This window comes from Myotis yumanensis, unplaced genomic scaffold, assembly GCF_028538775.1.
Source record: "Myotis yumanensis isolate MYYU_CA2020_CCGP unplaced genomic scaffold, mMyoYum1.0.hap1 SCAF_1, whole genome shotgun sequence".
Lineage (NCBI taxonomy): Eukaryota > Metazoa > Chordata > Mammalia > Chiroptera > Vespertilionidae > Myotis > Myotis yumanensis.
This window is the reverse complement of record NW_027223752.1, coordinates 132,385,778-132,407,612: the sequence shown is the minus strand read 5'-3', so window position 1 is coordinate 132,407,612 and position 21,835 is coordinate 132,385,778. Positions and strand designations below refer to the sequence as shown.

The window sequence follows — 21,835 nt, the reverse complement described above, 5'->3', positions numbered from 1 at the left end:
AAACAGGATCAGAACCAAGTTGAGCTGAATTCCCAGGTCATCCTCTCCGTATTCAAATAGGCTTTTCCTTCACTAATGTGGTGAGTAACAAAAACTAATAAATATCGTACTGTCTCCAGAAGAAAATTAAATATTTGCTTTGAAGGCATAGAGAGAAATGTTTACAATTATGTGGATATTATATGCTTTCATCTGGTGCCCTCTAGTTCTCTAAGCAGTCCTCTCACTTTCATAGGACTGCTTTGCATGTGGCCTGTGGCAAGGGCCATCCGAGAGTGGTGAGATTGCTAACACGCAGACATTGCTTATTGAACCTCTGTGACATTGACAACAAAACAGCTCTCATTCACGTATGTATTAGCCAACTATGTCAACATGAGGGGGGTTTAATTTAATTACTTAGAATAAAAATGAGTTTGTCTCATTTAACTAGAAGCCATTGGTGAAACTTGTGGAATGTTTACTTTGAATACCTAGAACTTATAATCTATTTCTTGGCATAATACTGACAGGCTATACAATATGACCAAGAGGAATGTGCAACCATTCTTCTAGACCATGGTGCCAATCCAAATGTAATGGACATCCATGGCAACACTCCTCTTCACTATGCTGTCCTTGGCCACAATACAGCTATAGTGGAAAAGCTACTTTCCTGTATGGCAAATATGGAAGCAAGAAATAAGGTATAGACCAAGTAACTTTATTTACAAAATACTTGAAATACATGTTTTTACTTTAGTTTCAAGCCTTTTAAAAACTATACGTTCTATTAATTTTAAAGAGAAAGGAAAGGAGAGGGAGAGAGATAGAAACATCAATGATGAGAAAGAATTATCCATTGGCAGCCTCTTGCCCATCCCGTCTGGGGATTCAGCCCACAAACTGGACATGTGCCCTGACCTCCTGGTTCAAGGGTCAGCACTCAACCACTGAGCCACACCAGCCAGGCACAAGGACTTTCTTTCTCCTTCCTTCCTTCCTTCCTTCCTTCCTTCCTTCCTTCCTTCCTTCCTTCCTTCCTTCCTTCCTTTCACACAAAGATTTTCTTTCTCACATACATACACTGAATACAATAGATCAGGCCCTATCACCATGGAGACACTCCAAAGCCCAATCAGGGCGGGCTGGAGAAATGTAGTGTCCATGGAAGGGGCAAAGCTCTGCCTCTCAGCTACCCTTCCACTCCAGAAGGAAGAACTTCCTGTTAGTGCCTGGGAGTGGGAGATGGGCTCAGAGCCCACTAAAGCTGAAGGCCTGGGGGAGTGAAGTGATGCTGGGGCCTGGCTGCTGTGCTGGCAAGGGCTTAGGAAATGGTGCTGCTGGGGATGGGTGGGAGGAGGAGGCCTAGTCCCCAGCAAGGGGAGCTGGGTGAGTGCAAGAGGGAAGAGGAAGCCCCAGTCCACAGGCAACAAAATAGCAACAGGATACCACGATAGGAACACAGATTCTGGGAACCCGTACTGTAAATGTTGGAAGTGAGATTTGGAGAAGGATGCTGCAGTTAATCTGTTGAAGAGGAAGTGCAGGGCATTTTAAAGGGAAGAACAGCAGTGACTGCACAGGGGTGAGAAGATGGGGATCCTTTTATTTATTTTTCCTCCTCACCAGAGTATTTCCCATCCTCCATTGATTTTAGAGAAAGTGGAAGGGAGGGAAGGATGAGGGGTGAGAGAGAGAAACATTAATGTGCGGGTACCTCTTGCATAGGCCCAGACCAGGGCTGGGGACCAAATCTGCAACCCAGGTACAATCTCTTGAATGGGAATCAAACCTGGACCCTTCCATGGGCAGACCAATGCTCTAACCAGTGAGAACACCAGCCAGGGCAAAAGGGGCTACTTTTTATTTACTTTCTATATTATATGTGTAAGTTCAGAGGATCTTTTATAAGTTTTAATGTTCAGTTTATATTTATATAATTTAATAAATTATAAACTGTTTTTCTGTTTATACAGGATGACTTCACACCACTTTCACTTGCTAAATATGAAAACAAAGAGAAAATGGTGGAGATTTTAGTAACTAGAGCTTCAAAAACCAATCACATGGAAAGGTACAATTGCTCATTCCTTGTTTTATATTTGGAGGGTACATTTATTAAAGCTGGGGCCAGTGAAACAATGAAGGGCTGAGTTGGAACTATTCTCAGCTGTCAGAGAGACTGAAATAAAGCTGCAGGAAAAGACCAGACTTTCTCCTTTGTTAGCAGACCTGCCCCCCAAGGACACTAGAACATCTTTGTTCAGGTAATGGAAGGTCCCATGTCGCCTTTCCCAGAGAAGTAGGCAGCAGCCTACCTGAGACTCCATAACTGAGGTTGGCCCCTCAATGGATCTCTTTGCCATAAGAATGAAACATTCCCTAGTGAGTTTAATTTACCTCAGGTTTCAAAATATTTTAAATTATGCCTCACATGGAAGCCAGTTAGAAATCTCTGATTCAAGAGTAGGTTATTGGTCCTTACAATTGTTAAGGCCCCATAATGACTCATCAGTATCCATTAGTGACAGGTAGGATTCTGTCATCCAACCCAGTTGGGTGTGGACAGGGATATTAAGCATCATTCTCATAAAGATCTGCTGGTTCACAGTGTGAGTAGATAGGGAAGGGATAGTAGTGGTCCAGGCCACATCCTGACTTCTATTAGTTTTCTGTGGTCGACATGATTCACAACAGAAATAAGGGAGCATTGTGTTATCGGACTTCATGAGGTAATGTATTTATACATACATTTAGTTGCAAGTTATATAGTAGCTAAAAAACCCTGAATTATAAACCCCAAAGAAAGAATAGGTAATAACCAAAATCCTATATAATAAAAACCTAATATGCTAAGTGTCTGGTTGTCTGGTCATCCATTCAACCAATAAAAGCATAATGTGTTAATGATATGCTAAGGCTGCTCAACTGTTCACTATGATGTGCACTGATCACCAGAGGGCAGATGCTCCAACTGGTAAGTTAGCTTGCTGCTGGGGTCCAGCCAATTGGGACTGAGCGAGATGGGCCAGACATGCCCTGGAACTCTTCTGTGGTCCTTCCCTGGCTGGCCAACCTCCTGCTTCCCTCCCCAGCTCCAATTGTGCACCAGTGGGGTCCCTCTGCCTGGCCTGCACCCTCCCTCAATCCAGGACCCCTCAGTGGGGCACATTGACTGTCAAGTAGTTCCATCCTATATAATAAAATGCTAATAGGCAAGTCAACCAAATGGCAGAATGACCGATTGCTATGACGCACACTGACCACCAGTGGGCAGAAACTTAACACAGGAGCTTCCCCCTGGTAGTCATTGCACTCCCACAGGGGGAGTGTCACTCAGCCAGAAGCCCTGAGATGGCCTCATGACTAGCAAGCACAGTGGCAGTGGCGGGAGCCTCTACCACCACCACTGCAGCACTAAGGATGTCTGACTGCTGGCTTGAGGGCAGGCCTAAGCCGGCAGTTGGACATCCCCCGAGGGCTCCTGGACTGTGAGAGGGCACAGGCCAAGCTGAGGGACTTCCCTGCCCCGAGTGCACGAATTTTGTACACCGGGCCTCTAGTTAATATTTTCTGAGAACTGCAACATTTGAATGTTAGAAACTATGAAAAACCCACATTGGGATTTCATTTGGATTCTAAATTAGTTTCAAAAAATAAAGCTCATAATGAGAGTTTTCCTTTGCCTTGCTGTTTCTCCAAGCATCTCTTTTTGCTGTATTATGTCATTTAATTCTCCAAACAACCTTCAAAAGTAAGGTAGTAAAACTATTATTTTGTAAAGGAGGACCTTGAGCCATAGAAAAGTGACTTGTTTGAGAAAAAATAGCTGTTGGTTATAGAACAGGGATGTCTGAGTTCAAGAGACTTGCCATTATGTCAAGTTAACTCTAGTTAATTCACCAAACTATATTACCCTCAAATCCTGACTGTTTCGTGCTTTTAAAAAAAAAAATTACATGCTTCATAAGAAGTTTGTAGAACTTACAAGTTTGAAGTGTATAGTAGAATTAAAGTTTTAATATTGACTCTGATGTTATCTGAAATATTCTAAGAATTTACAATATTAGGAAAATATTTTTATGTGTGTATTGACATAGTAATATTATTTATAACCTTTTTTTTAATTGATAGCGACCAACAACTACCTTCAAAATATAAAGAAGAAAGACCTATAAGATCTTCTGACGGTAGCAATCTTGGTAAGACTTCTGATAGTGAATTACTCTTGGTTGTCCTACCATGGATGAATTATGAGTAAGTTTTGCTAATGAAAGAGCAATAAAAGAAAACCCACAAATAATGTGTAAGTTGCATGTATAGTTTTTCTTAATCTCTTTCTTAATAGAATAGTGTTCGGTATTATTAAAACAGTTAATTATAGGTAATTTTAATACCTGGGGCAACAGTGAAAAGAGGTTCATTTATTTAGTCCTTAACTCTAAAATCCTATATGATATCTTTATGTAAAAAAGAAAAATGATTTTAAGTTACGTTGTTGTATGTTTCCTCTATATTCATTTTGTAACTAATTGGACTTGTTTTAAAAATGAATCTTTTGTTTAGTTTTTACAGCCAGTAGATTACATTTAGTAAATGAAAACCTGTTTTTTCATAGTGATTTGTCTGACTAAAAAAGTCACTAAAACTGGGAACTCAACAATATTTTCCTGGTACCACAAACAAATGGCAAAAAATAAGAACTACAGCACTTAGTTGAACTACAACGCTCAATGAGATTGTTTTTCTTGATTTCAGAGAGGAAGGACAAGGAAGAGGCATAGGATCATCAATGATGAGAGAGAATCATTGATCAGCTGCCTCCTGCACACCCCACACTGGGGATCGAGCCTGCAAAGGGAGCCTGTGCCCTGACTGTGAATCGAACTTTGATCTCCAGTTTCATAGGTCAATGCTCAACCACTGAGCTGTGCTGTCAGGGCCCAATGAGGTTATTTTTCAAAGATACCTACTGACAGCACAGAAGTCAGAAAGGCCAAACCTGTTGAGAATCATGGAGTATTTCATATATAATGCCAACAAGATCTCACTGTTATCACCTTTATTCATCAAATGTCAAAACAGAATGAGATATGATGATTCAGTAGAACAAGAGGTTTCCTTCTGTTTGTTGGATAATTGTCAGAACATTGTCATTTCTTAGAACAAGATACTCTGTTACCATTGATCAGAAGGTAATCATAATAAGTATTCAAATAACCCAATTCAGGACTCCTACAAATTACAATAAAAGTACAAAAGTGTTTCACAATGACAAAAATGCCATAGTGCTACCCAGATGTGGCTCCTAGTTAATTGTGCAATCGGAAATGTATGAGGACACCTTGGACTCGGTAGACCTTTATCAGAGGACTTGTGTAGGCCGGTTTTGCAACTTTTAGGAAATACAAGGATGAAATGGTGTTTTGACCCTGAAATTTCTCATAATATGAGAGCGCTGTCCCTGGTTTATTTCTGTTTTTGTGTGGTTTTTTTCAGCAGAATTTTCAATTTTTTTCCCAAAATCTAATTATTAATTTACTTACTGGTCTACTATTTAACTCTCAGGTGCCTTTTAGGTACTGAACGACATTCTTATGTTGCAGAATTGAAATATTTTAAAAACACAGTCCCTGCCCTCTAAGAATTTGTTAATGTCATTGTCATTCCTATTACTTACTATACTTTATTCAGTGCTTACCAGGTGGTAGAATGCACTAGGACTTTATAATTATCATTTTTTTTATTGATGTGAAGTATGTGCCAGCCACTTTAAGACCATGATGAGAATTAGAGTTTTAAAAATGTGGGTGAGGCCTTGGCCTTGTAGGTCAGTCCTTAAAGCATTGTTACCAATATGCCAAAGTTGTGGGTTTCATCCCTGGTCATGCTACATACCAGAACCAACCAATGAATGCATAAATAAGTGGAACAATAAGTCAAAGTTCTCTCCTTTTCTCTCTCTAATCAATGTTTTTAAGTAGTTAAAAATCAAATAAAAATAAAGGTGTGCTTGCACACCCAAGTCTTTCTCCGTTTCTTTTCCCACAGGGATGTATCTCCCAAACTCTGAGGGACCCCAGGAGGCTTACAACCAGAGCAACAATGGTCAGTGGCAATTTATCCCGGGCAAACCCTATAAACCTGTCCCCAAGACCCTCTTTTGTCTGACTACTTAGTGAGCCTAGGCTAATTTCTCCATTCCTTTCTTGTTTCACTATCCCCAACTTTAATAAATGTCCTCTAAAATTCACACACACACACTATAAAAATTTAAAAAATTAAAATCTGGGTGGGATTTAAAGTAAGCATGCAGGTGGAGGAGAAGTTTGCCAGGTAAAGGGGCAGAAAGGTTATGTTTGGCGGGGGAACAGGTATTGCAATTACACGTTAGGCAGCAGGAACAGCAGGGTAAGAGCTAAGATGCACACGTGAAGTTTATGGGATTCATGAGCAGTGCCGTTTCAATGTAAAAATGTGCGCTACGGGAATGGTTGGGAATGAGGTGAGTGCTTAGCTAAGGCAGGCTTATGAAAGCCCTTAGTACTACAGAAAGGACTAGATCTTATCTTGTAGATCTTGGGAACTTATCAGATAGAATGCTGTTAGCTTCAGATAATAGGTGGCCTAATTAAGAGGCTGAAACAATAGGAACCAGGATTGTTTTGGTGGCTCAGTGATGACATAAGGATCCCAGGTGTTGTCCCTTATTCAGCTGTGAGGTTGTCAGTGTTTATGTCTGCTTTCCTGGTCAGTAATTGGCTAGGCTCCAAAGCATCCTATTCTCACATGGCAATATATGAAGGCCAAAGCACTGCTTTGTTCATTTTTAAATTTTTTAAAAATATACTTGGTACACAATATATTACTTTCAGGTGTATGACATAGTGGTTTGACGTTCACATATCTTATGCTGGGTTCACAGTGAAAAGTCTAGTAACCATCTGTCACCGAGCAAAGTTATTTCAATAATTAACACATTCTCTGTGCTGTGGACTAGATCCCAGTGGATTACATATTTTATAACTGGAAGGTTTTACTTCTTATTCATATTCTTTATTTCATCCCTCTCCTCAACTATCCTCTGGCAACCATCAGTTTGTTCTCTGTAGCTACAGGGTGTGTTTCTGTTTTGTTTGTTTTGTTGTTTTAGATTGCACAGGTAAGTGAGATCAAACAGTACTTGTCTTCCTTTATCTTATTTCACTTAGCATAACATCCTTTTGGTCGATGCATGTTGTCCTAAATGGAAAGATTTCATTCTTTTTTATGTCTGAGGATACATGTATATACACACATATATAATCTTATATACATATAATATATATATACTGCACCTTCTTTATTCATTTATCTATGGAAAAAAATCTATGCTGCTTCCATATCCTGGCTATTGTAAATCTTGCTGCAGTGAATATGGGTGTGAATATCTTTTCAAATTCGTGTTCATGTTTCTGTTGGATACATACCCCGAAGTGGAATGGCAGTTCTATTTCCAATTTTTTGAGGAGTGTCCATGCTGCTTTCCACAGTGACTGTACCAATTTACAATCACTTGAATAGTGCACGAGGCTTTCTCTTTTCTCCATATTCTCGCCAAAACTTGTTAGTTATTCATATTTTGATGACAGCCATTTTGAGAGGAGTGAGCTGGTACTTCATTAAGCCTTTCATCTGCATATCCCTGGTTAGTGATGTTGAGATATGTGCTTTCTTTAACTTAAAAAAATAAAACAACAAACAGACTGTCAAACTACAGCAGGAAGACCTGGGAGGGTTGGAGGGGGAGGGGGTAAGAGACCAACCAAAGGACTTGTATGCATGCGTATAAGCATAACCAATGGACACAAGACACTGGGGGGTAGGGGAGGCTGGGGAAAGTCAAGGGGGGGAAAAAGGAGACATATGTAATACTCTTTGTAATACTTTAAGCAATAAAACAAATTTTGAAAAAAGAATAATAACCAAGATTGAAATGTAATTGAACTCTTTATGTGATTAAAAATGTTTTGAGAAATTAGTTTACACATCAAAAAAAATATGGTTTTATTGATATTTAGTGAGAGAGGATAGGAAAGGGAAAGAGAGATGGAAATAGCAATGAGAACCATCACATTGATCTGATGCCTACTGCCCACCCCTTCTGGGTATCAAGCTTGCAACCCATGTGGCCTGACTGGGAATAGAACCAGCGACCTCTTGGTGCATGGGACAATGCTCAAGCCTCTGAACCACACTGGCCTGGCCTATGTGTTTCCTGTAAATAGGGAGAAAATGGACAGACTTTCAGTTGACTTCCTCTAGCAGTGGTTCTCAACCTTCCTAATGCCAAGACCCTTTAATACAGTTCCTCATGTTGTGGTGACCCCCAACCATAAAATTATTTTTGTTGCTACTTCATAACTGTAATTTCTCTACTGTTATGAATCATAATGTAAATATCTGATATGAGGGATGTGTTTTCATTGTTACAAATTGAACATAATTAAAGCATACTGATTAATCACAAAAACAATATATAATTATATATGTGTTTTCCGATGGTCTAAGGCGACCCTTGTGAAAGGATTGTTCGACCCCAAAGGGGTCGCAACCCACAGGTTGAGAACCACTTTAGAGTGAAGTTTTATAGGCCTGAGTTACATCACATGCTCATTCCTAAACCAGTTATTGGTAAACTAGGTACTGTGATGAGCTTAGTATAATCATTTCCCTTTTTGGAGCTGGGGAGACACCACCTTCTTTGTGTATCAGGACAGTAAATGTCCAAATACAGTTGTGGTTGTCCAGCAAGAATGAAGACTGACGTAGGAAGCCAGCAGTGTTTACTGCAGGGATTCATGGGAGTTTTGAGTGGAAGAGGAACAAGATGAGATTTGATTATGGCCCTCTGGTTATGATAGGATGGAGGGATCAGCAGGCTTTTTCTGTAAAGGGCCTGATTTTAGGCCATGTGGTCTGCCATGTCTACTCAAGTCTGCCACTGTGGTGTGAGGGCAGTCCTAGAGAGTCTGTAAGTGAACAGGCATGGCTGTGTTCCAGTGAGATTTTATTTGTAAAACCAGATGGCAGCTTGTATTTGGCCTTGGGCCCTCCTTTGCTGACTGACCCCTCATGTAGTGGGTACATAGAAGGAAACCACATAAAGAAACGTGGAGACAAGGGAAGCTTTTGCCTCCTTGAACTAGCATCAGTCCATTATGAAGTTTTTACCCATCCATGCAGAAATGAGTCAGGAAACTATATTTACTCCATTTGAAATGTTAGTTTTTTTCTAGGTCTATGTCTTTCTCACTTTTTCTGCTTAAAAAAATCTTATTAATTTAATATGGAACAATAATAGTTGGTGGTATTTCCCTCCCTATGAAAGCCATTTCTTAAGAGCCCATGTTTGACGGGCAGTTGACAGTGGCAAAATAAGTGGAGACAGTAGGAGGCTAAGTTCCTATGATTTCCTGGTGATTGCATGCAAAAAGTGGTGAGGAGAAAGAAATCTAAGGTGACTGATAAGTTTCCAGGTAGTGCACTGGCATTTAGGTCGGACATGAAGACTAGGACTTTTTCATATGAGCAAGAAAGAGCAACAGTTCAACTGGAAAGAGCAGTAAGTTCCCATACATGTTGAGTTTGATGGAATATCCATGGATATCCCTACATTTTGGATACAATTTCTTTACTTTGACTTGGCCTGCCAATAACTGCCTTAAACAGGTGAACCATGATTTTAGTTTTATTATAAATTAGGAACAAGTTAGGGAAGAATTCTGTAAGCACAAGGATACTATTATACTAATATGATAATTATTGTTTTTCTGTAGTTATCACAGTTACTTGATTGATTCATAACTATTCTAAAAAGGAATTAAGCCCTGTTTAGTTGAAGAAAATTGTCAGTGTGATGTTTTCCTTTTCTTGAGCGGAACTTCCATGTTATAGAACATGTTGCCAATCATTAGAGCTCTGTATTTTCTATTCTGCGTAAATAAGGTTGTTGCTTGTTTCACATTGTTTTCTGACATCATTGTTTTATTTATCCCTTTCTATGCCTTTCTTCCAATAGCTGCAGATCTACAGGAATCTCCAAAACAAGCACTGAGCAAAACAAAATCAAAGACAGGTATTCTGTGCAATCAGCTTCTGACTGTAATTATATATAACACCTCAAATCAAATAATAACAATTTCACATAATGCAATTTTGTTAAAGATCCTAAACCATAACCTAAGTTTGCTTATTCACTAGAGAGATTTATAGGACTCAGCATATAGTTGTGCTCATACCTGAGATTTATTACAGTGAAAGACCAAAGTAAAACCAGCAAAGAGAAAAGGTTTGCCTGTGACAAAGGGTGGAGGAAACCAGGCACAAGCTTCCAAGAGTCCTCTCCCTGTGGAGTTAGCAGGAGGTCTTCATTACTCCAGGGTCAAATTCTGACAACACACATGAACTGTCATCTACCAGTCCGGTTAGACTCAGTGCCAAGGTTTTTATGTCATGCTAACCACATAGGCATCTTCCCCATAGCATGTACCAAAATTCCAGATTTCCAAAAGGAAAGCCAGTGTTCAACTTGAACACCATTGGTTGTACAAAATGTTTAGGCACAGGGAGCCTCTATTATCAGTTTGGAAAATGTGAGAACCCTGATCGGATTCAGATTTTCAGACACCAACTGAAGGCTATGCGTTTAAGCAGGACTTTCTAAGGATAGCAGACTTGAGCCTGCTGCATGAAATGTTTCTGCACAGCAGGTATAGCCCTGACTGAATCTTTGGCGCTCACCTACAATTTTATTTCAAAAGCAAGTAATATAACATGGAATTAGTTTCAGTCGCATCATCCATAATTGCCTGCAATGCTGATTACATTTGTGACTCTCGGTGAGTATTTAACAGGTATTTGTACATAAGTTACTAGTGCAATATTAGGGAATGACAAACGTTTCTTTTTATCCAATTACCGTTTCAAGATAATTTTTAGATAAAATCAGCATAATAATTTCTGATTTAAAATTAGAATATAAAGTGTCTTTTAATTACAAATAAAAAATCACTTTTTGTTTGTGTTGCACTAAATCCCCATTTATAATTATCAAGTAAGATTGGTATACTTACCAATTATTTTCTTGTCCTAGTTTACAATTAAGATTATTGGCTTTATTTACGTCTTTCCATATGCTTCACTCAATTTGGGATAATACCCATATTCTGATCTTTATGTTAATTTCTAAGGTGACTGTGTCTTGAAAATAGCATTAATATGTTGATATATATTAATAGCAGATTCAGCGGATACATTTTTTAAAGAAAAATTAATAAGCCTTATTTTTTGAGCTGTTTTAGATGCACAGCAACATTGAGCTGAATCTACAGAGTTCCCATCAACCCCACAGCCCCTACACACACAGCCTCGCTCATTTTTTATTTCCTGCACCAAAGTATATTTATTACAACAGATGGACGTGCATTGACACATCAATATCAACGAAAGCCCATAGTTTACCTGAAGATTCACTCTTGGTGTTGTACATTCTATGGGTTTTGACAAATGTATGATGGCACATATCCACCATCAAGAGTATCGTATAGAATTGTTTCATTATCCTAAAAATTCTCCCTGCTCTGCTTATTCATTCCTACCTTCTCCCTAACCCTTGGAAACCACTGAACTTTTTTTTTTTTTTACTGTCTCCATAGTTGTGTATTTTCCTGAGTGTTGTATAGCAGAAATTATGCAGTGGATATCTTTTTGAGTGTTTAAAAAATTAAAATGCTAAGGTAATTGGATGTAGTGATCCAAGATGTTCTTTGAACTTTGTGGTTTGTTGTTGTTGTTCATCAGCATAGGCTATGATGACATATGCGGTACAAGCTGAAAGAGAATGATTTCTGTAGGCATTTGCCACCTAATGTTGAGGGTTGAGAAAAATGACCTCACACTCTACTGCAGAGCACTAACTGTCTGGACCACCCTGCTCTATGAGCTGGGACAGATATACTGTAGCAATGGAAGGAAATAGTCTCATGGGTTCTACTTTATCAAATTGGACTCACAAAGTCTCTCTTACTTATCTTGCAACTAGAGTCTCGATGCATGAAATTGGTGCAATGGATCCGGCTCCCACCGTTTTGGAGGCTGCCTCGGCCCCCGCCCGCCACAACAGCAGCCTCTGCCTCGGCCACTGCTGCCACAGCTTCATCCGGAAGGTCATCTGGAAGTATGTCTGGATGTCCAGTCTAATTAGCATAATACACTTTTATTATTATAGATTGGAAATGGGGCCAGAAAGAGTCTGCTTCCTATGTTTTGCTGTGCTGGAATGTGTAGTGTCTAGTGATCAAGCTTCCTTTTGATGGAGTGTTCCATCCTAAACTGGCTGTATTCACTGAAGAGCTGGAGAGGTCATACTGTGCTACGCAAAGTAATGTAACTGCTCCTAAGGGAAGGAGTCCAGAAAACTAATGCTATTTAAGTTTGACATTGTTATTCTATGTCTAGAGGCCCCGTGCACATATTCATGCACAGGAGGAGTCCCTTTGGGTGGCCTGTGGGGATCGGGCTGAAACCCGCAGTCTAACTCTGCCTGTAGCTCTTACCTGCCACCCCCGCTCATACTGCCCCACTGTGCCAGCCGTGGGCTGGTGCCCATTTAGTCCCTATCCAGAGAGGCTCGTACGCCAGCAGCAGTGCTTGCCACCCTTGAGCCCTGCATCTGGCGCCCTCCTGAGTGGAGTGGCCTGCAGGGTTGGGTCGAAACCGCCTCTCCAACATCCCCCAAGGGGTCCCAGGTTATGAGAGGGTGAGGCCAGGCCAAGAGACCCCACCGGTACATAATCAGGGGTGGAAGGGACCTCAGGAGGGCTCCAGGATGTGTCCGGCCCATCTCACTCATTCCTAATAGGCCAGACACCTACAGCAGGCTACCTATTGGTCAGAGTGTCTGCCCCCTAGTGGTCAGTGCAGGTTATAGCAAGCTGTTGAGCTGCATTAGCATATCATTAGCATATTATACTTTAACTAGAGCACCAGTGCACAAAAATTTGAGCATTCATGGGGGGAGGGGGTGCCCTAGCCTGGCCTGTGCCCTCTCGCAGTCTGGAACCCCTCAGGAGATAAGGACCTGCTGGCTTAGGCCTGCTCTCAGGTCACAGAGGGCATGCCCAATACCTAGGTGCAGCCCCTGGTCAGGCTCAGAGCAGGGCCAATCAGGGGGTTGGGGAGCTCCCCTCGTCACTCACAGAGCAGGGCCCATCAGGGGCTTGAGGAGCTCCCCCCTGTCATGCACAGAGCAGGGCCGATCAGGGGGTTTAGGAGTTCCCCCCTGTCACTCACAGAGTAGGGCCAATAGGGCAGTTGGGGCACCGCCCGCTGTCACACACAGAGCAGGGTCAATCAGGGAGTTGGGGCGCTGCCCCCTGTCACACACAGAGCAGGGCTGATCAGGGGGTTGGGGAGCTCCCCCCTGTCACCCACAGAGCAGGGCTGATCAGGGGGTTGAGGAGCTCCCCCCTGTCACTCACAGAGTAGGGCCAATAGGGGAGTTGGGGCACCGCCCCCTGTCACACACAGAGCAGAGCGGATCAGGGGGTTGGGGTGCCACCCTCTATCACCCACAGGGCAGGGCCAATCAGGGGATTGGGGCGCCACCACTGTCACACTCAGGGCAGGGCCAATGGGGAGGTTATGGCTCTACCCCATCACACACAGAGCAGGGCCCGTGGAGGGGGGGAGATGGGGTGCCGCCCTCTATCACCCACAGAGCAGGGCCGATCAGGGACTTGGGGTGCTGCACCCTGTCACACACAGAGCCACAGGGCGATTAGGGGGTTGGGGAGCTCCCCCTTATCAGGCACAGAGCAGGGCTGATCAGGGGGTTGGGGCACCTTCCCTTGTCACAAACAGAACAGGGTGGATGGGGAGGTTGTGGCCCCGCCCCCTGTCACAGACAGAGCCGCAGGGCGAGCAGGGGGTTTGGGCGCTGCCCCTTGTCACGCTGATCCCAGTGCCGGGAGGCATATTACCCTTTTACTATATAGGATAGAGGCCTGGTGCACGGTTGGGTGCCAGCTGGTTTTCCTTGAAGGGTGTCCTGGAACAGGGTGGGGGTCCCCACTGGGGTGCCTGGCCAGTCTGGGTGAGGGGCTGAGGGCCATTTTCAGGCTGGCGGGTGACTGAAGCTCCCAACCGCTCCTTTTTTTCTTTTTTTTTTTTTTTAATTCTGGGCCAGCTTTAGTTCTGAGGCCTCAGCTGCTGAAAGCCAGTTTCTGGCCTTTGTTTTTCCTTCTGTATTTGATACAATGTTGCAGTCCAGCTGGCTGAAGCCCGGCTGACTGAAAGCCGGTTTCTGGGGTTTTGTTTAGCTTCTATATTTGCAACATAGTTGCTTAGAGTTGCAGCTGAGAGGCAGTCAGTGGCATGCGGGGAACGTTGGAGTCCGCCATCACTGGAGCAAGCAAGCCTCCCTGTTCGCTTCAGTGCATGGCTGCTGGCCGCCATCTTGGCTGACAGTTAATTTGCATAAGGATATGCTGATTAGCCAATGGGAAGGGTAGTGGTCGTACGCTAATTACCATGTTTCTCTTTTATTAGTGTAGATTGGTTGAACAGTTGACTGGACTACCAGACACTTAACATATTAAGTTTTTATTATATAGGATTCTTCTTCTACTAATGTTGCCATTTTCTGTCAGCCTTATGGGATTTGGTTGGGATTATGTTCATTATAGATAACAGTTAATAGGTAGGTATCAAATTTTGAAAGAACCCATTCTCTTTTATTCTTGGATTTGATATATTTAAAAAGCGAAAGTAAGTGTTGTTAATGGCCTGCTAATAATATAATTAATAGTCCCTCTGGTATAGTCTTTGTGTGTGGTCCTAAAGGAATACTTTATAACAAAGCATTACTCTGATACTTTTAGTGTCTTGTATTTTTCTATTGTTGTTTTAAAATGTATTTTACTTTTTTCCTTAATAGTGCATGATATCTCTGAAGAAGACCCTTTATGCAGGTAAGATTTTATGGGTTTTTAAAAGCTATAAGTTACCTAAAGGAAAACAGAGAAAAGACACTAAAAGTTCTAGAGTGTTCTACTGTGTGCTAGACCCTATATTATATATAACCTGTGTTATATAATCATCACAATAGCTGTCAATGTAGCTGTGTATTGTAGCCTACTTTTTATTAATGAGGCAACTATAATTCAGGGAGGTGGATGAATTGACCCATGATTCTATAGTTAGCAAGTGGCCAACCCATGACTTGACTGTCAACCTGTTTGACTTCCCAGTCTATTCTGTTGTCCCTCAACATACACTGATAAGTTCCTATGTAGCGCTGGCATTGAGATATACATGTGAATCAGACCGGCTCAGAAAGTGAAGTCTGATTGTGTGTTAACTCTGATTTAGAGATTTTCTAAGAGACTTAATTAATCTAAGCATTTATCTTACTCTCCTTGACAATTGTAGTGGTAAATAGGACCTTGCTCTTTTTACCAAAGCTTTTAGGGCCCTTCTCAGTTAGCTATGGCCACAGAACCAAAGGTTGTACCTAAGCAAGGCCTCATCAGTCAAGCGTTGTTAGGTAAAATGATATCTATTTTTCTTGGAATGAATTACAGTGGGGCCTTGACTTAGGAGTTTAATTCGTTCCTTGACAGAGCTCGTAACTCAAATTACTAGTATGTCAAATCAATTGTGAACGAGTGAGACACGTGATGATGGGCTGATGTTGTGGCGTTCACTGTGACATTTGCTGCGCCAACTAGCGGTGGGGTATCTGAAGCTGGCTCATAACCCGAATTTTAGCTCGCAACTCATAGCAAAAAATCGGCCGAGAGACGGCTCATATCTTGAAAAACTCGTTAGTCAGGACACCTGTAAGTCAAGGCCCCACTGTACTTACCTGTAAGTAAAGAATATCTATGTATAGTTCATGTCATATTAATTAAATTCAGCATGTATTTAAAGGATATTTGTAATTGATTCCTCTATTTACTGACTTCCCAGCTTGGTTTTCTCTTCAGGCTACGACCTTTGCCTAGTTGTATGAGGATTTTTCCTTGATCCTATGGTATTTTTTCCTCTTCCATGAATTCTTGATTTATTTTATTTTATTCTCTGCTTTTTTTAGTGTTTCTTTCATTGTGCTTTTTTCCCCCAATGCTGCCAGCTATGGTGTTCTCCATTTTTCTATAGACAGAATCAAAGGCACATAGAATTTCAGTAGTTTAAGGAAGCCTAGTAATTAATTAAACAAAACTGCCTCTAGCTATTCAACCTGTATTTAATATCATGCCTAACTAATTGTTGGCATAGAATACTGGAAATGAAAAGAGATTAAAGTGACTCATTGGGATATATAAGGTGGTGAAACTGACTTATAAAATCAGGTTGCTAAGTGTAATACACTACCTTCTTTATCAAATCTGTAGGAAAGTTTCATAATAGAAATATGGGAAGTGGTAGTGAACACAGTCAATAGGGGGTAAAAATGGAATTAGCAGGAGAATCCCAAGTTTCAAGTGGAACAACACTAGGTTGGGATTGAAGATGAGAATATTGGGGTTTGTGACAAGTTAAAGGTAAGTTATAATAAGGAAGGCCATAGGATGTTGGGAGTTCTCTAGAAAGGCAGATTAAAACATGAGGCTCAAGGAAGTCCTGAAGAGATTGCTACTCTTCTATTTGTTTGTTTAATAGAAGGAAATAGCACCATTCAAGGTTTCTTTTCAAAGATATTTAAAACATTGGAGCCACTGGAAAGATTCTTTTGATCACAAATAGGACTGTGGTCTCATCAACCTGAACTCTGATTCACAGAGTGGGACTTAGGTACCCTTGAGTCCTAGGGTGGGCTCAAATGGAAAAAAAATAGGAGCTCCCTATTTCCCTGGCAAACAAACTAAATGGAGTCAGAGTGATCCACTCATTACATAAGTGTGTTACCCAACTCCATTACTGATGTGACATCTATTCCTTCCCCTGCCCAACTCTCTGTGTACATGGGAAGCACATCAGCTAATTGGTTTATCCTCATGCTGCTACACACAGTATACAAGCTATTGTTTAAAGACTGACCCCATGTCAAGCAATTCATTCCAGCTCAATGGAGTGCCTGCCCAGATTTCTGTTTGGGTGTTCTCCTTTTGGAGCTAATTGGGTCATGCTCTGAAGCCCCCCACTGAGTGTGTTGGTTCTGGGGCCTCTTGGGAGGGACACTGTTGCAAGTCAATGTCAGCCTCTGCCTGTGACTTCCCCTGGGCTACCTGTGTGGAACAACAAAGCGATCCAGCTAGTGACTGCCTCTGCTGGGCCTGGGTGCACCTGGGAGGGGCCAAGCTGCAGAGCAATACCTCCTTCTACCAGCACCAAGCCCATGGGGCAGCTAAGCAAAAAGCCCAAGTCACTCCGAGATCTACCTCCACCTACCAGCTTTCTGTTGGGGCCAGTCTCTGAAAGAGCTCCTGTTGGTATGTGAGTTGCATGAGGTAAGTGAGTCATCAGGTAGGTGCCAGTGGTGTTTACCATGTTGTTGCCGATTAAAACTTGGCTTCATTTTTTGGTATTAGGCCCAGTTAGCAAAAGTCCCAGGGTACACAAATGCCAGTTATCACCCACCAGGTACCTGTGGATCTTTGTGTTTGATGGGTCTCAGGGAGTCATTAGGATAAGGCCAGCAGAATTCATCAGGCCCCCAGGTATCAAGATTTGGCTGTGTGAAGAGAGGGCTCAGCACTGGAATGGTGGCCTCAGTTAGACCAGTAAGGGAATAAAAGCCCCAACCCAAAGTCACATAACTCAATCTCTGATACCCCCTGAGTCCATCCCGACCTCCTTAAGAGACCTCCATGAAAGTCTACACCATGGGCCCAGGCAGCTGGCTCCTTTGTACTGTATAGGTTTACAGGGTCGGGGACAAGGATTCAAGAGGTACGTTCCCCAGGCTGAGGCCATAAGGAAGGGAGGGCTTGACCCAGGGGTGATGGCATCTGGGAGAGGGACTCAGCACGGGGAGGGCACACAGAGGCCATCCCCTCAGCTCTCTCCCAGAGCCACACAAAGCAGTCTCTCATCACATGACTCCCAGTGCACTCTGAGCCACCCTTTCTTCATAGGCCCCAGGGTGAGTGGTGGGACCTTGTGTACCGGACCTTTAAGAGGGCTCTTGGCTTCCTAGCAGACTCTCACCTTTCCTGGGAGGGCAGAAGCCCTGCTTATTTTCACAGCCAGATGTCCTGTGAGCTCCTCTTCCAGGCTCTGGTTCTCAGGGCATTGTGATCATTTTCAGAAGATGACCAGGGAGAGTCTACTAGGGACTCAGGGTCTGCTTGAGATGGAGGAACAATTTTGAGAGTGGGTTCTCATTCAGGAAATATTTGTAATGCTGCAGAGACAGACATTCCAAATGCATCTTTCCTTCACAATCAAGCATTTTACCTGTCAAATTAGAAGGCATTTGTCTTATGCTTGCTCCTTCTTTAGAGTTATCACGTAGTGGCTCTTCCTCATGGCATTCCGTCATTTTGAATTTTACAGAAAATTCATGTGACCTCTGCTTTGACTCATCTTTGGAAAGTTGCAAGTTCTTCCTCTGCTCTAATGTGCCCTGTTTGATGCCCATTTCCTCCTCCTTTTGCACAGAAGGGTGTCCTGAATATGCAGATGTATCCTCTTTGTCACATGCCCTATTTATTTGTGATTCTTGAGACATTTTTTCTAAATGCAAAGGTGGGAGATGAATATGCTTGCTTTGATTTTCAGATGTCTTTGCTGTTGGGGTATATGTTTTTGAAATAATTTATCCTTGAGTAATCAAGTATGGACAAAGATAAGTTAGAAAATAATTAAAATTTAACTGTTAGGATTCTTAATCTATGATTAGTTAGTTCCAATCACAGGATTGAAACTAAGAAGTAAAGAATAATAATAACTTGCCTTGGCCTAAATACAAATAAAAATATGAACCCTCACACCTAATTTTGGCACTATTGGAATTATACAATTTATTAGATGCTAAATCTATCAAAATTAAATTACTAGCTGAATTTTAACATTGCAGATGCTTCCTTCCTCACTTAAAATATTTCACCTCACCATATCCTAACAGTGAGCCCCTAAAGTGCAGAATTTGTTAGGGGTGCTCCAAGATGGAGGCAAAAGAGGTGAAAGTCACACTCACCTCCTCCCTGGGCCAAATTGGAACGAGAACTAAATTATATAACTACCAACCTGAAGATTATCTGAACATTAGTCTTATACCCAAGATCTACAGAAGAAGCCTCAGCTACACTGGCAGGAAGGACAGAGATTCCAAAAGGGCTGGCCCCACATCCACTTGTGGTGGCTGAGAATGCAGAGGCATGTCTCAGGGCAAAGGTCCCCCTGAGGAGCATGTGGTCTCAACCACATGCTGGGCTCCCACCCTTGTTTCAGGAGTCTGTGCCCTCGTAAGCTGAAGATGTAAATGTTCTGGAGCCTGCAGAAGGGTGATCTGGGAGTGGGAAGGCTAGCAACATAAGCATTTGTTTTTTGACATTTGGACATAGAACTTTCAACCATTTCAGGAACTTCCTGTATAGTTTTAAGGTAAAAGGAAGGAATGGGTTCTCCTTAATAGGTGGTTTCCATGCTAAAGAAGCAAGACTGCCATTTTTGACTGACATCGTTTAGTCTTTGGACCAGTGACAGATGATGAGGAAGGGACAGTGTATCTTCCTACCTTGACTTAGGTCATCAGATGTGTTCCAGTTTAGGGAATAAAAGTTATGTCTGCCATTAATTGGTGAAAACAGATTAATCTCAGGCAGAGTGTGTCTTCATTAAATAGCTCACAGGTTGGAAGAGGTAGCAGCAGAAATAGATAATGGAAAGTATTTTTTTAAAAAAAAAAACTAAGGCCCAGTGTTAATTATATTAAGAATCTTTATTTGATATATAGATAGCTGATTTCTCACTTAAATTGTTTTGTTGTTTTTTCAAAGAAATGGACTCACTCATTTGTGTTGTATATTTTACTACAAATCTCGCATTATTGATTCATGCCCTACATCAGACCATGAAGACTTGAAGGTAAAGTGATCTCTTGTGAAATTAATTTTCCTGTTCTGAATTGAATTATGTCTATCACTTACTCTTAAAGTTTCCTAGTGGCTTCCCTATCATTGTTTTATGTTTGTAATGCAAAATTAGTCATATTATTGTTAAATCCTTCAGTGAGGAAATATGTTTTGAATTGATATTAGAGAGAGAGGAAAGGACTGGGAGAGAGAGAGAAAGAGAAACATTGATGTGAGAGAGAAACGTTGATGGGCTTTCTCCTGCATGGCCAATCATGGGAATGAACTGACAATCTGTGTATATGCCTTGACTGGGAATTGAACCCCTGACCCTTCCGTGCATGGGACAACACTCCAATCACCAAGCCCCACAGGCCAGAGTAGAAAATATATTTATTTTATTGTGTGGTTCTTTTTATATACAATGTCCACAAAAAGGTGGGTCCATAGAGACACAAATCAATCAAACAGGTGGTTGTCAGAGACTTGGGTAGGGGGGATGGGGAGTCTCTATTTCATGGGAATGAGGTTCCCTTCTGGAGAGATTGAAAAGTTTTGGAACTAAATAGAGGTGATCATTGCATAGCATGGTGTATGTGGCAAATGCTACTGAATTTTTTACTGGTTTACTTTATGTTTGGTGAACTTTAATCATTAAAAAAAGAATACTGTCACAATCAATCAATCAGTCAAATGAAGATAATGTTACCCCTTTTAAAACAATCCAATAGACTTATTTAAAACATGTCTCCTGGTGAAAGGTTACAGTGTTAATTTGAGACTTGTCCTGTTTCTTGAGGTAGGCCTATATGGTTGTGAATTTCCCTCTTAGGGTTGCTTTCATATGTCCCATAGATTTTGGGTTGTCATATTCTCATTTCATTTGTCTCTAGGTATCTTTTAATTTCCTCCTTGATCTCATTGTTAACCCATTCACTTTTTAGTAACAGGTTGTTTACCCTCCATGTGTTTGTGTGTTTTCAGCGTTAATTTGGTAATTGATTTCTAGTTTGATACCATTGTGGATGGAGAAAATGATTTCAGAGAGAGAGGAAGGGAGAGGGACAGAGAGATATAAACATTGATGAGAGAGAAACATCAATCCTCTGACTCCTTTATGTTCCCTGCAGGGATTGGGCCCACAATCTGGGCATGTGCCCTGAAAAGGAATCAAACCAGTGACCTCTTGTTTCCCGGGTCAACACTATTTCCTATCTCCTCCCTATCTCCTCCTTCTGGTACTCCTATAATGTGGCTGTTCCTATACTTTTTGTTGTCACAGAAGTCTTTGAAACTAGCCTCATTTAAAAATATTTGTTTCCTGCACTAATGGGATATTACCTGCTCTCTTGTCTTCTAAATCAAAGATTCTATTTTCACCCAGCTGTCATGGCTCAGTGGTTGAGTGTCAAACTTTGAACCAGGAGGTCATGGTTCAATCCATGTCAGGATATATGCCAGGGTTTCAGGCTCTGAACATGTTTTAAACAAAAATGAGGAGAGTTTTTATAATGATACAGAAAATAAAAAAGTAAGGATCCTAGTAGTTATGTCTGAAGTGAAAGAAGACCAAGACTTTGCTATGCAGATGAAAAAAAATATGACCCCAAATACCATGGATTGGAAATTAGGCATGTGGGGCATGCAGTAGGCAGATGATCAGTTATTCTCTCTCATCATTGATGGTTGCTTTTTTAATATTTTTATTGATTTTAGAGCGGAAGGTAGAGGGAGTGAGAGACAGAAACATCAATGATGAGAGAAAATCATTGGTTGGATGCCTCCTGCACATC

At 41.6% G+C, this 21,835-nt stretch overlaps 1 protein-coding gene across 1 annotated transcript in view; it reads left to right on the top strand.

Moving 5' to 3' along the window:
• The first annotated feature begins 241 nt into the window (after positions 1 to 241).
• The window catches only part of LOC139021479 (ankyrin repeat domain-containing protein 26-like), an 80,573-nt gene continuing 58,979 nt past the window's right edge, over positions 242 to 21,835 (top strand). Inside the window, exons 1-9 of the mRNA XM_070431866.1 lie at positions 242 to 350; positions 513 to 686; positions 1,959 to 2,056; positions 4,117 to 4,184; positions 6,034 to 6,090; positions 10,043 to 10,099; positions 12,065 to 12,199; positions 14,960 to 14,993; positions 19,968 to 20,055. Of these exons, the coding sequence (XP_070287967.1) occupies positions 579 to 686; positions 1,959 to 2,056; positions 4,117 to 4,184; positions 6,034 to 6,090; positions 10,043 to 10,099; positions 12,065 to 12,199; positions 14,960 to 14,993; positions 19,968 to 20,055 (645 nt within the window). The 5' untranslated portion in view covers positions 242 to 350; positions 513 to 578. The remainder of the gene's footprint in view (positions 351 to 512; positions 687 to 1,958; positions 2,057 to 4,116; positions 4,185 to 6,033; positions 6,091 to 10,042; positions 10,100 to 12,064; positions 12,200 to 14,959; positions 14,994 to 19,967; positions 20,056 to 21,835) is intronic.